Source organism: Mustela erminea, chromosome 2 (assembly GCF_009829155.1).
Source record: "Mustela erminea isolate mMusErm1 chromosome 2, mMusErm1.Pri, whole genome shotgun sequence".
NCBI classification, from domain to species: domain Eukaryota; kingdom Metazoa; phylum Chordata; class Mammalia; order Carnivora; family Mustelidae; genus Mustela; species Mustela erminea.
In genome coordinates, this window is record NC_045615.1 from 60828501 (window position 1) to 60846762 (window position 18262).

Sequence of the window (18262 nt, forward strand, 5' to 3'; positions counted from 1 at the left end):
TTAGCTTTATTATAAATCAGGTTAATAGAAATAAAATCCCAATGAGATATCACAGCATATGAGTGGTTCAAATTAAAAAGACTGATGATTCCAAGTGTTGGCAGGAATTGGAATAATAGGAACTCTTATATACTACTGGTGGAAATGTAAATTAGGAATTCTGAAAAATAATTTGACATAATCCAAACTTTTAAACATATAGCTACCCTGTGAACCAACAACTCAACTCCTAGTTATGCACCTATAGAAAACTGTGGACCAAGAGTTATTTACAAGAATGTTTGTAAGAGCATTGGTAATAACAACTCCCAACTAGGAACAATGCAAATTCCCACTGGCAATAGAAGGCACAAACTAGTATATTTATACAATGATATACTATGTGAAAAGGAAAGTGAACTCTGTTCACATAATAACATATGTGAATCTCAAATATAATGTTGAGTTTAAGAGCTACACACAAAAGAATATATACTATATGATTTCATAACATGCAAACTAAATTATAGTGTTAGAAGTTAGTATAGTGGTGGGCGCCTGGGTGGCTCAGTGGGTTAAGCCGCTGCCTTCGGCTCAGGTCATGATCTCAGGGTCTTGGGATCGAGTCCCGCATCGGGTTCTCTGCTCCGCGGGGAGCCTGCTTCCTCCTCTCTCTCTCTCTGCCTGCCTCTCTGCCTACTTGTGATCTCTCTGTGTCAAATGAATAAATAAAATCTTTAAAAAAAAAAAAAAAGTTAGTATAGTGGTTATCTGTGGAGAGGAGGGAGAGAAATGATTAGGAGAGAGCATAAGGACACTTCTGGGGTCCTATCTGGGTGATGGTTAAATGAATATTCATTTTTTAATCATTCAAGGAACTGTACATTCATATCTTTACACTACTTTGTATGTGAGTTATACTTTAATAAAAATATGTTGGACGTAGAAATTACTTAAAAATAAAATCTTAAGGGCGCCTAGGTGGCTCAGTGGGTTAAGCCGCTGCCTTCGGCTCAGGTCATGATCTCAGGGTCCTGGGATCGAGTCCCGCATCGGGTTCTCTGCTCCGCGGGGAGCCTGCTTCCTCCTCTCTCTCTCTCTCTGCCTGCCTCTCTGCCTACTTGTGATCTCTCTGTGTCAAATGAATAAATAAAATCTTTAAAAAAAATTAAAAAAAAATAAAATCTTAAAAAAACAGAATAGTAGTAGATGTTTCATTATTTAGATGATAAGAGTGCCAGAGGGGGGCCTGGGTGACTCAGCTAGTTAAATAGCAGATTTTCAGCTCAGGTCATGATCTCAGTGGCCTAGGATTGAGCTGCATAGACCCCATGCTCAGTGGGGAGTCTACTTTAGGATTTTCTCTCCCTCTGCCCCTTCCCCTACTTGATGACTCTCTCTCTAAAATAAATAAATAAATCTTAAAAAAAAAAAAGAGTGCCAGAAAGATAAATATATTAAATTAGAGAAGATGGTATACTCAAAAAAATAATGAAAGTAAATTTCCTTTAATTAAAAACAAAAGATTGGGGCACCTGGGTGGCTCAGTGGGTTAAAGCCTCTGCCTTCCACTCAGGTCTTGATCCCAGAGTCCTGGGATCGAGTCCTGAATTGGGCTCTCTGCTCAGCAGGGAGCCTGCTTCCTCTCTCTCTGCCTGCCTCTCTGCCTACTTGTGGTCTCTGTCTGTCAAATAAATAAATAAAATCTTAAAAAGAAAAAAGACAAAGTTGTTTAAAAACAAAAACAAAAACAAAAGACCTTAAATCTAAATAAAGGGTCACACAGACAATGGAACAATCCATATTTAAATAATTTACAGTAATATTTCGGAAAATCAAAGAGAAGTCCAGACAGAGGATCACCTACAAAAGAATAACAATTAGATTGACATCAGACTCTTCAATAGCAAGGAGATGAAGAAAAACAGAACAGTTTTTAAAAGTTTAAGGAAAATAATTTTGGACACTTTCCTTCCTCCCTTCCTGCCTTCCTTCTTGCCTGCTCTTTCTTCTCTTCTCTCCTGTCCTTTTTCTTCCTTCCTTTCTCCCTCTCCCTTTTATTTCTTCCTTCCTTTCTTTCTCTCTTTCCCCTCTCCTCCCTCTCTTCCCCCTTCCTTCCTTCTTTCTCTCTTTCTTTCTTTCTAAAAATTTTCTTTCTTACTTTTTTAAAAAAGTAATCTCTATGCCCAGCATGGGGCTTGAACTCACAACACTAAGATCAAGAGTCACATGCTCTACCACCAACTGAGCCAGGTTTTCTGCTTGGGAGCAAGTTCAAGGGTGTGGTAGAGGAAAACTAAACAAAGCCCAACAAACTTGCTGAGTTGAGAAGAAAGAGTCTGGGAAAGCCAAGGCAGTTAAAATTTTCAGAGCAGAGTACCTGAGGGCGGGAAAGACAAAAGTTCCAGAAATTTGCATGAAGGACTCTCTGTGTCTTTGGTTGAATACCAGTGAGGAAGGGCATAGAGTAAAACCCCAGAAATCTGGGCAAGTACAACACCTAAAGAAAGATCACTGAAGTAGCAGGATAAATAATTTCCAGAGCTCACACAAGGCTGGGAAAACCTCTGGGGTCCCACCAACTAGAGTGGAGATACCTTGTCAAGCACATAAGGTATTCAGTAGAAACTCAGAAGGGCACACCGTAGAAGGAAACTAAATTAGCCCTATAGTGAGGCTACTCTAGATAATCCCCCAAAGATCTTAAAAATGAGACTTGAAAGCATCAACGAATTCACACATAATTTAAAACTGCCCTCTGGGACAAAGTGTAATTCTAAAGAAAAATAACCACCATGGGTGCCTGGGTAGCTCAGTTGGTGAAGCCACTGCCTTTGGCTCAGATCGCGCTCCTGAATTCCTGGGATTGAGTCCCTCTCATTGGGCTCCCAGCTCCATGGGGAGTCTGCTTCTCCCTCTGACCTTCTCCCGTCTCCTCCTTTCTCTCAAATAAATAAATAAAATCTTTAAAAGAAAAAACCCCAAAAAACCCAACATGTAAAACTTTCAAAATCCAGCATCTCACCACTAGACATATGAAGGGGTGGATAATGTAACCTATAACTGGGGGGAAAAATCAGTTAATAGAACACAGATCCACAAATGAGAGTGATGAGGGAAATGATAAATCAATGTTAATACAGCTGTTATAAATATGTTACATATAAATATGTTCCTTAAGCATCTAAAGGAAAACATGAACATAATGGAGAAAAAAGTGGAAGACAGAATAAAGAACCAAGAGAACTTTAGGAAATAAAAAATGGCAGTATCTGATGGAAACAACCCAAGTTTCTGCCAGTGGCTGAGTAGATAAAGAAACTGTGGGGTGTGTGTGTGTGTGTGTGTGTGTGTATGTATGGAATACACTATGGAATATTCAGCCATGAGAAAGAAAGAAATACTGTCATTTGCAACAACATGGATGGACCTTGAGGGCATTATGCTAAGTGAAATAGAGAAAGACAAATACTGTATGACCTCACTTATGTGTAGAATCTAAAAAAGATGAACTCATAGAAACAGAGTAAAATGGTGGTTACTAGAGTCTGGGGGGTGGGAGAAATGGGGAAATGTCGGTTAGTAGAGAATAAACTTCCAATTACAAGATGAATAAGTTTCAGAGATCTAATGTGAAGCATGGTGATTATAGTTAATGGTACTGTATTATATACTTGAAAGTTGCTAAGGGAGATGGTCTTAAATGTTCTCACCACACACACACACAAAGGTAATTATGTGACAAGATGGAGGCATTAACTAATGTTATGTTGGTAATTATTTTGCAATATATAAGTGTATCAATTCAACACATTGTATATCTTAAACTTACAAAATGTTATATGTGAATTATATCTCAATAAAGTTGGAAAGAAATGTATGATGGCTTATGACAAAAAAAATGCAATATCTGAATTTTTAAAAATTTACTGGAGAGGAGTGAGAGAAGGTTGAATGCTGCAGAAGAAAAGATCAATGAACTTGAAGACATAGCAATAAAATATGTCCAAAACGAAGTGCAAGCAGTCCAGATGTCCATCAACAGATGAATGGATAATGAAGACGTTGGGTGTGTGTGTGTGTGTGTGTGTGTGTGTGTGTGTGTAAAACAGAGGATACTGTTTTTGTAGAGGCAAAATAGCAAAAACTTTAGAATACTGACATAGAAATAGATAAAAGAGATTGCAAGAAAATAGAACACAAAGTATAAAAACAAATCTATGGGATTTGTTACATGATAAAATCAACATTTCAAATCAATGGGGTCAAGAAAAAAGTTTTCTATAAATGGTGTTGAGACAACTACCTATTCACGTGGAAATGAATGTAGATAGATCCTCATATGTAATAAACTCCAGCTATTTTATTTTATTTTATTATTTATTTATTTAAAGATTTTATTTACTAATTTGACAGAGATCACAAGTAGGCAGAGAGGCAGGCAGAGAGAGAGAGGAAGGGAAGCAGGCTCTCCACTGAGTGGAGAGCCCAATGCGGGGCTTGATCCCAGGACCCTGAGATCATGACCTGAGCTGAAGGCAGAGGCTTAACCCACTGAGCCACCTAGGTGCCCTACTCCAGCTATTTTAAAAGAATTTTTAAAAATTAATTTAAAAGTAATGTGAATAAAATATAAATAAATTTGTGATTAGAGGTTAAAAAGGACCTTTTGAATGACACATGAAAAGGCATTAAACAGAAAAAGAAATATTGATAAATATTGATAAATATTGATAAATTTGATTACATTAATAAAACCCTTTGGTACAGCAAAAGCAGTTATGTTTCCCCATGCCCTCATTTTTCTTTTTGATTTTCAAAATCAAGGAATGGTTTTATGTATTTGCTCTTCAATATGCTGGAAATAATAAAATACTCTTTTTAAAAAAAGATTTTATTTATTTATTTGACAGAGATCACAAGTAGGCAGAGAGGCAGGCAGAGAGAGAAGAAGGGAAGCAAGCTTCCTGCTGAGCAGAGAGCCCGATGTGGGGCTTGATTCCAGGACCCTGGGACCATGACCTGAGCCGAAGGCAGAGGCTTTAACCCACTGAGCCACCCAGGCACCCCTGGGTGCCCCTAAATATACTCTTTTTAGATAGAAAGTCACCGTAAGCAAAGATGAATATCTAGTGGTGTATTAGGACAAGATATTTGCAATACTTGTAACAAAACATTGAAATAGTAAGAAAGAAAAGAATAACTCAACAGAAAAATAGAAAAAGGGTATGAAGAGGCTAGTATAAAAATACTCGGGCAATCTCTTTTAGGAAGATGGCGCTGAAAGCGAAGAAGGAAGCCCCTGCCCCTCCGAAAGCCAAAGCCAAAGCCAAAGCAAAGGCTTCAAAAGGCCAAGAAAGCGGTGCTGAAAGGCATCTACAGTCACACACATACACACAAAAGAGGATTCACATCTTACTTATGTTCCAACGACCCAAGACTCTGTGTCTCCAAAGGCAACCCAAATATCCTCCAAAGAGCACCCCCAGGAGAAACTAGCTTGATCACTATGCCATCATCAGGTTCCCCCTGACTACTGAGTCAGCCATGAAGAAAACAAGACAACAACACGCTTGTGTTCATTGTGGATGTCAAGACCAATAAGCACCAGATGAAACAGGCTGTGAAGAAGCTCTAGGACATTGATGTGGCCAAGGTCAACACCTTGATGACCTGATGGAGAGAAGAAGGCATATGTTCTACTGGCCCCTGACTATGATGCTTTGGGTGTTGCCAACAAAATTGGGATCATCTAAACTGAGTTCAGCTGGCTAAATCTAAATACAGTTTTTTTATCATAAAAATACTTAAGGTCATTAATAAACACATAAATGCACATTAAAACAACAATAAAATATCATTTTTCATTCACCAGATTAGAAGAAATCATAAAAGTTTGGCAATATCAAAAATTTGCAAGGATGTGAAAGAATAAAAGTTATTTTCATACCCTGCTGGTGATGGGGCAAACTAGTATGAGCTGAAGGCATTTGGATAGTATCCATCAAAACTGAAAATGCACAGAACCTAGGTAACTATTCTAGAAAAACTCAGATTTGTGCAAAATGAGACAAATAAAATGTATTTGTTATAACAGGGTAAATAAAATCTGGTCTTATCATACAATGTAACACTATACAACAATTAAACAAATGAACTACATTTTTTTAAAAAAGATTTTATTTATGTATTTGACAGAGAGAGATCACAAGTAGGCAGAGAGGCAGGCAGAGAGAAAGGAAGGGAAGCAGGCCCCCCCACCGAGCAGGGAGCCGGATGTGGGACTCGATCCCAGGACCCTGAGATCATGACCTGAGCCGAAGGCAGCGGCTTAACCCACTGAGCCACCCAGGCGCCCATGAACTACATTTTTAAATGTGTATAATCTCAAGAATACTGTTGAGAAAATTGCAAAGAAAGTGATATGTTCTTTGATATGATTTATATGATATATATGTACATAGTACATATATCCCTGGAAAACAGGACTGTTTTATGTATTTTCTTTCTTTCTTTTTTTTTTTTTAAGATTTTATTTATTTATTTGGCAGACGGAGATCACAAGTAGGCAGAGAAGCAGGCAGAGAGAGAGGAGAAAGCGGGCTCCCTGCTGAACAGAAAGCCCAATGTGGGACTCGATCCCAGGACCCTGGGATCATGACCTGAGCCGAAGGTAGAGGCTTTAACCCACTGAGCCACCCAGGTGCCCCTGTTTTATGTATTTTTATATAAATGATATGGAATGTTAATTTTATAGGTCTAGAATGATAACTTAAAACTTATAAAAGTTGTTACCTTGGGTAGGGGTATGGGCACTAGGATTTGAAGACATGGTTAAAAGGCATTTTACTTTTGTCTGTAAAGTTCTAATTTTTTAAAAGTAAAATGTACTTGGGTATTACTTTTATAATAAAAATTAACTTTAAAGAATCCATTGCATTTGGCAGTAAGTATGTAATGGGTGAACTTTACTATATTTTCCAATGGATAAGTAGAGGCAAAAGGTAAGTGCATTGAAGAATGAAAATAAGTTCAGGATCTAGAGAGAGTGATTATAGACTATTACTCTGAGGAACTGGAACATGAAGGGAAATGGATAGTGGGTAAAAATACATGGGACACTAGATATAGGAAAGAGGTATTTTTTTTTGTTATAATATCTATATCTATACAAAATCTTTCTCATGTGTATATATAATATATATATACAACGTATAAGGAAAAGGCCATTGGATGGGTTAAAAAGTAGAAATAGATTATAATAGGAGAGAAGGAATAAATTGATCAAGTGAATTATCTTGCCCTAAACATTAAGGGACTATGCAAGTTTGTTAAGGATATGATAGATTTAGAACACGCCTCTGCTTCTAATCAATTGAACTTTCAAGGTTTTCTACCACTGTGAAAAGAATTTTAATGAGAAATTTGTCTATATAATATTCTGATTATTTCAATAATTTTATTATTTTCAATAATTTTAAACCGAGCATCCTTAACTGGATATTTTTGTAGAGAAAATGAAAAAAAGTTACCCCAACAGAAATCCCCATTCCCAGGGAAATTTCATAATGAAGTGGGAAATAACAGCAGTCGAACATGCCTCCATGAGGCAAGGACCAATAGCCAACCTTAAACAAACTCTCTTCAAATGCTTCAAAGCCTGAAATATAAAAATAATCACATTTAGACAAACTTATAATGGCCAAGAAGGAAATTATTTAAGTAAATTCTGAAATATATAGTCTTTTTTGAGTAATTAGCTTTTACTAAGTTAAGTCTTCCAGATTGTCCCACTGGGCTTGAAATGCTAATGCAGCTCATTTTGTAGGTCCATTGGATTATAAACTATTTCACATTTTGTAAAACATTTTTGTATCTAAACTACTTTAAAAGATCAATTTGTCTGTAATTAAATAACTATTTCTACCTTCCTTAATCTTCCTTGTAAATAATATAATGAAAGTAACCTATGTTTATTTCCATCAGTTAACTTTTCCATTAGTTAACTTTTTTTTAACTTATAACTTGAGTAATTTAATAATTATAATAGAAAATACCAATGTGCCAAAAGAGAACATCACTTAAAGACAGCATAACTTACTAAAAGGGAGAAATTTAGAATTTTTTCATTGGTTCTATTTTTCTACTTGAGAATATAATAAATTATAAGTTTTTTTATGCTCTTTTTTAAAAAGATTTTTTAAAAAGATTTTTAAAATTTATTTGACAGAGAGAGAAAGAGTGAGTGAGAGTACAGAGGCAGGGGGAGCTTCAGAGAGAGGGAGAAGCAGGCTCCCCACAGAGTACGGAGCCCAATGTGGGGCTCAGTCCCAGGACCCTGTGGATTCAGGAATCATGACCTGAACGGAAGGCATATGCTTAACCGAACTGAGCCACTCAGGTGCCCCTGTCTTTAGGCCCTTGAAAATATGCTCTTACAAATATCTTGAGATATTTCCACTAAACTCTTATACTTGTTGTTTGAGTACCGTTATACTCATGAATAATCATCTTTTTAAAAGCCAAATAGATTTATCATTCTAGATATTAATGTTTTAAGAAATATTTAAAAGGATTATCTTCTATAATAATTCAAAGTTAATCAGGCATATATTCTGTGGGGGTGTGGTGGGTAGATAACAATCACGAAACAAAAACATTACCAAAATACTTAAGCCCTCTGGACAACAAAATAAAAGAAAAGCAAAAACAGTTTAGAAGTGGACCTTATCCTTTATTAACTAGAAAGTAAATAGTTCTCCACAGAAAACCTGCAGCTCCCAAACAATACAAATGATGTACAAGGGAATGTATCTCTATACAAATAATTAAAGATGAGCTCTAATGAAGATCTCACATCATAATGATTCTCTTCATATCAGCAATAATGGTGACCAGAAGTAGAAATTATAAGATGCCAATATTTCTCCAAAATCCTTTTCTCTTAGTTTTGCTTACAGGCTTCATTTAGAATAGCTATAACAAAAATTTTGCCTCTTTTTCTTTTCTATAAGCCCCTAATATTTAAAATGTTTTTTTAAAGATATAATTAGAAATCTACCTGTGGATCGAGTCCAAGTCCAGCTTGTATTAGGATAATGGTAAGGGCACAGTTTCTTAAAGCTGAAGACCACTTGTTATTAATACGGATGTAATTACTGAGGAATGGAATATTTCTGACAGTAAAACCAGCCAATAACATCCCTTAAAAGAAAGAAAATAAAGCACATCTCATTCATTTAATTTTTCCAAGTTAGAAGAGAGAAATGTTTAATTTCCCTTCTTCAAACACACTGTATCTCATTGCTTTGGTGAAGGGCAGCTTCGTCATAGAGGAAGCAGCATAAAAAATGACATATCTTAAAAGGCTACAACAAGTAATTCAGTGTTGTTGGGACATAAAGGGCAAGGAAGGGAATAGGAAAATGGGCAGGAGGGGACAGATAATATAAAGCTAACCCCCCTGCAGCCTCCATTCACACGGCTTGCCAGAGTAATGCACCATAGGAAAGTTTTAGGAGGAAGTGACATAACGAGTCTTGTATTTTCCACGTGATGGTCTTGATGAATTATATAGACATAAAACTGGAGGGGAGAACAATTAGAAGGCTCTGCCATAGTCCATCAAAAAGTGGAAAACAAATAGCCTAAGCTAGGACAAGAGTGGAAGTTTTGGACAAATAAAAAGATTCAATAAATACTTAGCAGGTGCTGAAAGGGTGCTGTGGACATAGAAAAGGTATTAGCAATAGGATGGAGTGATTGTCTCTAATGAAAGTATACTGAATATTTGGATGTATTGAATATTTAGAAAATATGAGACACCACTAATAGTTGTTCTTCCATTAATTTTCCTCTGTCCAGATGGAGAGTTATATAGTAATGGTAATGATAAAATATTAGTTAGGCAGATGACGCATCCAAGAATGTACATAGTAGAGATGCCCATATAGCTTACTCAAAAGCCATAAAACCTTCTTATGCCCTAATCACTTATTTGAGTTAGGTTATCTACAGAAAAATTCAGTCTTTTCCAAGAGTTTCTTTTTCTACAATATATTTAAATTAACTAAAAAATGTCCTATTAAACAGTAAGGCAACAGGAATCATATATTGGATAAATTTAAATTATTTCAAAAATATTCTAAGAAAAAAATCTGTGTGCTCATTTGTAGAAAGAATAAATAGTTCTAGAAATGAGCTATAAGCATACATATATGGTAAATACATACATAAAGATCATATTACATTGAAATCTTTCTAAATTATATCTATTCTGTATAGAGTATGTTCATAATTTACATATAGTTAATAACAAAGAAATAAGAGCTAACTGTACACTTACCAATAAGAGGTGGAAGTTGAGGTACTGAAGGTATTCTAATGTGTTCCAAAAGCTTCCCCCCAATAATAGCACTATAAAAGATCATTAATAGTCCAAATAAATTTCCACCAGGGAGAACTTCAGTGCCAAAGAATGACCAGACTACACACCATACCATAAAAATTGTAACTCCTGAAATATAAAAAAAATCATACAACCATATATCTACATAGACATAGATATACACATAAAAAGGATGAATTCTATTTTATCAAATGTCATTATTAATAGTCCTATATAATGAATGATACATAGCGTTGACTATGTTGCTTGTTAGTATAATTGAAATCATATCCGTTTAATATATATTCCAAAGTTCCTATCAATTTATGGGACAAGTTTTTAACAAAGTATTATTATTATTTTCTTTTTTAGGATACTTGAAATATGTTTAGTAATAAGAGACAACTAACATTCTCTTTTTATTTTTATTTGCATTTATTCTGTGCAGTATTTACTCCTGGGCCATAAATTTTTATTTCTTCAGTTTCTTTTGGGATATTGTTTTCTTCTGTACAACCTCCTCTTCTGGTTTAGGAACAATCAGCCCTTTTTCAGTAAGGATCATCTTGGTGTGGCAAAGAGAGCTCATGTATGGGTTAATTCGACCATGAGCCCTGTAAATTCTGTGCTGCATCGAGGGGGCTTTGTTCACCCAAATGTGCTCAATGACCAGAGAATCAACATCTAAACCCTTAAGTTCAGCATTACTCTCTGAAATTTTAAGCACAGGCAGGAAAAATTCAGCACTCTTCTTGGGCCACTGACCCTGTGTCCAGCCCCACTGTTTGCCCTGGGCACACCTACCGACTTCATCATGATAGCATTTACTGCTTCTGCAAAGTGACCATCTTTCAGATACTTGGTGGCTTTTTGAATATGCATACCCTTGTTGGCCTGAGCAGTTACATATGTGTTCCTAAAGTGAGTACACAGATCTGAACCTCTAGATTTGCATAATTTTGTATGGTTTTCTGGGTCAAGCAAATAGCAAACCATTTTCTGAGGTCACCTCAGGTCACTTAGGGGAAGAGCTAAAGTGTTATTATTTAAAAAAATATTTTAAAAGTATATGTGAGTCCTTTAAAGTGCTAAACTGTTCTCAAAACATATGACATTTTAAAAATGTTACGGTAATATTATGAGCTTTACTTCATTATATATCTTAGAGTAGCTTTTGTTTCTTAAGTTCCATATGAGTAAAATCATACGGCATTTTTCTCTAATTTATTTTGCTAAGCATGATACCCTTCAGCTCCATCCATGTCATTGCAAATGGCAAGATTTCATTATTTTTGATGGCTGAGTAGTAGTCAATGATCAATATTCAATATTCAATTAATATTCAGTTATATCGCACATCTTCCTTATCCATGCTCTCTCCATTGGGCTCTCCATCCATTGGGCTCTATCCATTGGGCTCTCTCCATAGTTTGGCTATTGTTGATAATGCTGCTGTAAATATTGGGTGCATGAACCCCTTTGAATCTGTATTTTTGTATTCTTTGGGTAAACACCTAGTAGTGTAATTTCTGGATCATAAGATTGTTCTATTTTTAACTTTTTGAGGAAGCCCCATACTGTTTTCCAGAGTGGCTGTACCAGTTTGCATTCCCATTAACAGCGCAAGAGGGTTCTTCTTTTTCTGCCTCCTCTTCAACACCTGTTGTTTCTTGTGTTGTGAGGTAGTATCTCATTACAGTTTTGATTTGTACTTCCCTGAGAGAAGAATTTACTCCTTAAGAAAAAGAGCCAGGGTTTTGGGTAGGACTGATAAACTCTGAGGCCTTCCTGCCTGGGATTGCTCTCTCTCTTCCCCTCATTTTCCCCCACTCCTTCATTTGGGAAAAACTTCAGTTATACCAGTATAGAGGTAGATAAAAAACCAGCTGCTTTGTTGTCAGAGGAGGTGGAACAGATTTGATATGGAGTAGAGGGAGAAAACCCATAATTTTGTTAAAAATTGTGGATTGTTTTCAGAATCAGCAGAAAAAACATGTAGTGGTGTTAGTTTGAGGTTGCAGTTCAAGTTGATATGAGTGGCAGACAAGCTAAAAATTGAACTGTGAGATCTTAGATGGTACACAATCAGAAAGATTAAGGTAAGTTCTCTGTATATCTATGGCTGATTGGGAAAGTATGCAATCGCAGAGAAGACTCCAGAGAGTACGGGAAAAAAAAAGAAAAAAAAAAAGCAAGAAAGGAAAAGTGAGACTTGATTACCAGCAGCAATTTTGAATGTCTTCTTCAACCCACCTACAGATTACTTGACAGAAGGTGGAAGCCTTATTGACTTGAACATAGTATCTCCCCTAAATCACTTGGTGACTATTAAGTTATGCAGACAAAAGAGAAACTCCTAGGAAGATAGGCTAAAAACAAACAAAAACTAAGAGACATCACCTGCTGCAAACCATGGGGCAGAATGATTCCACCAATTTAAGTACATGCAAATTACCCAAACAACAACAGTAACAACCACCACCACCTTAAGAAACTAAAACTGAATTCAAAGTTGCCATAATGTGTAACTAAACGTTTCATTTTTTAACCTAAACTTACTAGACATGCAAAGAAACGGGAAAGTACAACCATTTTCAGAAAAAAAAAAAAAAAGCAGGCAATAGACAATGAGTAAATGAATCCAGGTGTTGGATTTACGAAGTTTTCAAAACACCCATTTTAAATATGTTCAAATAATTTAAATGTAATATGTAACTTAATAAAGAATATTAATAAGAGGTAAAATTTATTTAAAAATTGAAATCTGGAATTGAAACCTACAACAATGAAATGAAAAGTTGACTAAAGAGCTCAACAGCATTTTTGAGCTTGTGAAAGAAAATATCAGTGAACCTGAATATAGATCAACAGAGATTAATTAATGAATCTGAAAAACTAAAGGAAAAAAGGAATTAAAAAAAAAATGAACAGAGCCTCAAACATCTATAGAATACCATCAAGAGTACTAACATATGCATAAAGGAAGTCCCAGGAGGAGAAGAGGAAGGTAAGAAGGGGTAGAAACATATTTGAAAATATAATGTCTGAAAATCTCCCAAAGTTAATAAAAAATATAAGTGTATAGATGTAGAAGCTCAACAAATTCCAAGTAGACTAAGCACAAGAGAACTACACCTAGAGACATCACCGTCATCAAATAGCTAACAAAAAAGACAAAAGGAAAGTCTTGGAAGTAGCAAGAAAATGACTCATCATGTACAAGGGTACAATAATGCAATTAAGAACAGCATTTTCATCAGGAAAAATAAAAGCCAAAAGGCAGTAGAGTGACATTTCAAAAGTGCAGAGAAAGGGGCACCTGGGTGGGCTCAGTCACTTGAGCATCTGACTCTTGCTCTGAGCTCAGGTCTTGATCTCAGGGTTGTTAGTTCAATTCCTTCATTAGGAATTGAGCATGGGCTCACTGGGCCCTTCACCGGGCATGGAGGCTACTTAAAAAAAAAAAAAAAGTGCAGGAAAAAACCCTGTCAATCAAGAAGAACTACTGTCAATCAAGAATAGTAAAATCCTGTCAATCAAGAATAGTAAAACTATTCTTCAAAGTGAATATGAAATAAAGACATTCTCAGACAAACAAAAATAGACAAAATTCACCCCACTAATGAAATACTAATGCTTTAAGTTGAAAGAAAATGACAAAAGGTTGTGATTTGGACCAGTAGGAAGCAATAAAGGGCACTGGAAATGGTAAATAAATATCTAAGTAAGGAAGATTGTATGAATGTATACGTATATATGTACACACATATATATATAATATATACACATATTATATATATAATATATACACATATTATATATACATTTTTAAAAAGTTAAGATTATTAAGAGCAATAAGTATAACAAAATAAATGCTTAAGTATAGAAGACTCTGTGTGTGTATATATATATATATACACATACATTCATTTTTAAAAACTAAGGTTATTAAGAGCAATAAATATAACAAAATATTGTTGAATTTATAGCATATAGAGGTCTATTGGCTCAAAGCTGCTGTATACCACAGGAATTAAGTCAATGTTAAACTGAAGTAGATTGTGAAAAATTGAAGATAATAATTATAACACACAGGAGAAATCACTAAAACTAAAACCTCTAAAATACAGCTAAAAAATTAACAGGGAAATTGAAATAGTGCACTAACAAAATTTGGTTAGCACAAAAGAAGCAGTAAAGAATGAACAGAAAAACAAAAGACATGACACTTACAGAAAACAAGTAATAAAATGGGAGACATAAGTTCAACTAAACCGGTAATTATGTTAAATGTGTTTGGTCTAAATTCAAAAGGCAAAGATTATCTTACTGGATTAAAAAAAAGATATCTGGGACGCCTGGGTGGCTCAGTTGGTTAAGCAGCTGCCTTCGGCTCAGGTCATGATCCCAGTGTCCTGGGATCGAGTCCCACATTGGGCTCCTTGCTCGGCAGGGAGCCTGCTTCTCCCTCTGCCTCTGCCTGCCTCTTTGTCTGCCTGTGCTCGCTCTCTCTCCCTCTGTCTCTGGCAAATAAATAAATAAAGTCTTTAAAAAAAAAAAGATATCCAATTATTTGGTATCTATAAGAAGCATACTTTGGATGAAACAGATAAGCTGAATGTAAAAAGATGAAAAAAGACATATTATGCAAACAATAATCAGGAGTCAAAGAAGTAAACACAAAGGGACTTATAACTTATCTTAAAGCAAATAAAAATGAAAACACAGCATACCAATATTAATGGGATATGATGTGTACAGATGGAAACGTATAGCTTTAAAAATATTAGAAAAAAAGAGTTATCTAAAATTGACAATAAAAACATCCACCTTAACAACTTAAAAAAGATAAGAAAATCAAACCAAAAGTAAGTAGAATGTATGAAATGAAAAAGATTGAAGTGGAAAATAATTAAATACAAAACAAAAACATTAGAGAAAACCAATGAAATAAAAATTATTTGAGATCAATAAAATAGATATCTCTAGCTAGACTGACAAAGGAAAAAGAAGGTACAAATGACCAAAATCAGGAATTAAAGAGGAAACATCACTTTAGATTTAGAGAAATTAAAATAACACAAAGCAAATATTGTAAAAAACTTCAAGCTAAAAAATTAAAAAACTAGATAAAATAGACAAATTAAATTCTACTTTTTAAAAAATATTTTATTAATGTATTTAACAGAGAGAGAGAGAGCACAAGCATGAGGAGTGTCAGGCAGAGAGGGAGGGAGAAACAGGCTCCCTGAGGAACAAGGAGCCTGATGTGGGGCTTGACACCAGGACCCTGGGATCATGACCTGAGCCGAAGGTAGTTGCTTAACCAACTGAGCCACCTGGGCACCCTGACAAATCCAGAGAAAGATTCAAGAAGAAAGGAAAATAGAAATACCATATGACCCAACAATTCTGCTTCTGAGTATTTATACAACAAAAATAAAAACAGTAAGTCAAAAAGATATATGCACCCTCCTCCTGTTCACTGCAGCATTGTTTATAATAGCCAAAATAGGGAAACAACATTAAGTAGCCATTTAAGGTGAATGGATAAATTGTGGTATATATATATATGCAATATATTCAGTCACAAAAAAGAAAAAAACTTTGGGGTGCAGGGCTGGGTCAGTTGTTGGAGCTTGTGACTCTTGATCTCTTGGTAATTGCGAGTTCAAGCCCCATGTTGGAAGTAGAAATTACTTTAGAATCTTAAAAAAAAAAAAAAAAGAAAGAAAGAAAAGAAAGGAAAAGATAAAACTCTTTGCCGCTTGAGACAACATGGATGGACCTTGAAGGTATTATGCTAAGTGAAGTAAGTCAGACTAAAATACTGCATGCTCACCTATTCATGGAATCTAAAAATCAAGCTTACAGATACGGAGAACAAACTGATGGTTGCCAGAGGCAGGGATGGGGGGGGGTTGACAAGATAGGTGAAGGGGGTCAGAAGTTACAAACTTCCAGTTATAAAATAAATAAGTTACTGGAATGTAATGTATAGCATGGTGCTGTTGTTAGTGATACTGTATTATATATTTGAAAGTTGCTAAAAGAGTAGATCTTAAAATTTATCATTATAAGAAAAAAAGTTTCTGTGCATGATGATGGACGTTTACTAGATTTATTGTGGTGATCATTTTGTAATATATACAAATATGGAATCATTATATTGTGCACCTAAAAACTAATATAAGATTATATGTCAATTATACCTCTATTTAGAAAATTTTAAAAAAGCCAAATTGAGACACTTTCAGACAAAAGCTGAAAGAATGCTATAAGACTTATTCTGCAAAAAACACTGCAAGAAGATTTTTAGACTGAAGGGAAAAAATTCCACATAAAAATTCAGATTGCCAGAAAGAAATGGAGAGAACCAGAGAATGTAAATATGTGGACAAATTGAGACTTTTTTAAACTTAAAAAAAAAAGGGGGGCGCCTGGGTGGCTCAGTGGGTTGGGCCGCTGCCTTCGGCTCAGGTCATGATCTCAGGGTCCTGGGATCGAGTCCCGTGTCGGGCTCTCTGCTCAGCAGGGAGCCTGCTTCCCTCTCTCTCTCTGCCTGCCTCTCCGTCTACTTGTGATTTCTCTTTGTCAAATTAATAAATAAAATCTTAAAAAAAAAAAAGACTTTTGGCTTTTAAAAGCAAATGTAGAAGTAAGAATATATACATAAATGTAGAAGTAAAAGTAAGAATGTAGAAGTAAAAATATATATAACTCTTGCACTGAAGGCAGAGGAGGGATAAATAAAGTCATATTGCTGTAAGGCTCTTCTATATCGATGTGATGACCACAGGATATGTAGGTTTATAGTAAGTCTTGTAGTTGGGTAGTGTTAGTTCTCATCTAATTTTTCTCCTTTGATACTAAATTGGCTCTTCTAAGTCTTTTGCCACTTTATACAAACCTCAGATGAGTCTGTGGGCATCCACAAAGTAACTTGTCGGGTTTTGATTGAGGTTGTATTGAATCTATGAATCAAGTTGGAAAGAACTGACATCCTGACAATACTGAGTTTTTTCATGAACAAGGAAAATCTGTGCATTGATTTAGTTCTTTTTTTATTTCTTTCACTAGAGTTTTGCAGTTTTCCTTGTGTAGATCTTGTACATATTTTATTAGCTTTATACTTAGGTATTTTATTTTTAGGGGCACTAATGTAAATAGTAATGTATTTTCTAAAGATTTTTTTTTTAATTTATTTGTTTGACAGATAGAGATCACAGGTAGGCAGAGAGAGAGAGAGAGAGAGAGAGAGAGAGAGAGAGGAGGAATCAGGTTCCCTGCTGAGCAGAGAGCCCGATGTGGGGCTTGATCCCAGGACCCTGGGACCATGACCTGAGCCGAAGGCAGAGGCTTTAACCCACTCAGCCACCCAGGTGCTTCTATTTTCAATTTCAAATTCCATTTATTCATTGTTGGTACATATGAAGACAATAACTGACTTTAGTATTATTAACCTTCTATCCTACAATCTTGTTATACTTGCTTATTTGTTGTCTCTGGAGTTTTCTTCTTGATTATTTTAATTTTCTTACCCAATCATGTCATTTGTGAACAAGGGAAGTTTTATTTATTTATATACTTTGTTTTTGTATTTTTTATTTCTTCATATGCTTTGTTTCTGCTCTTCTTATGGTATCAAGTAGGACTTCTAGTATGATATTGAAAAGGAGTAGTGTGAGAGGGCATCCTTGTCCTATTCCTCGTCTTAGTGGGAAAGCTTCTGTTTCTCACCATTTAGTATAATGGTGGCTGTGGTTTTTAGTCTATTTTATTTTTTTTAATCAAGCTGAGGAAGTTTCCCTCTATCTGTAAATTATGATGGATATTGGATTTTGTCAAATGTTTTTCCTGCACCTATTATTATGATCATATGATTTCTCTTCTTTA

At 35.3% G+C, this 18262-nt stretch overlaps 1 protein-coding gene and 1 pseudogene across 3 annotated transcripts in view; both read right to left on the minus strand.

The window, feature by feature from the left end:
- Positions 1–18262, minus strand: part of SLC9B1 (solute carrier family 9 member B1) — a 62655-nt gene that overhangs the window by 18452 nt on the left and 25941 nt on the right. For all 3 annotated transcript variants that reach the window (XM_032333034.1, XM_032333035.1, XM_032333033.1), the window contains 3 exons: positions 10325–10495; positions 9041–9183; positions 7512–7639 (listed from right to left, as the gene is read on the minus strand). In XM_032333034.1, coding sequence (XP_032188925.1) covers positions 7512–7639; positions 9041–9183; positions 10325–10495 — 442 coding nt within the window. The remainder of the gene's footprint in view (positions 1–7511; positions 7640–9040; positions 9184–10324; positions 10496–18262) is intronic.
- LOC116584538 lies at positions 10818–11362 on the minus strand (annotated as a pseudogene).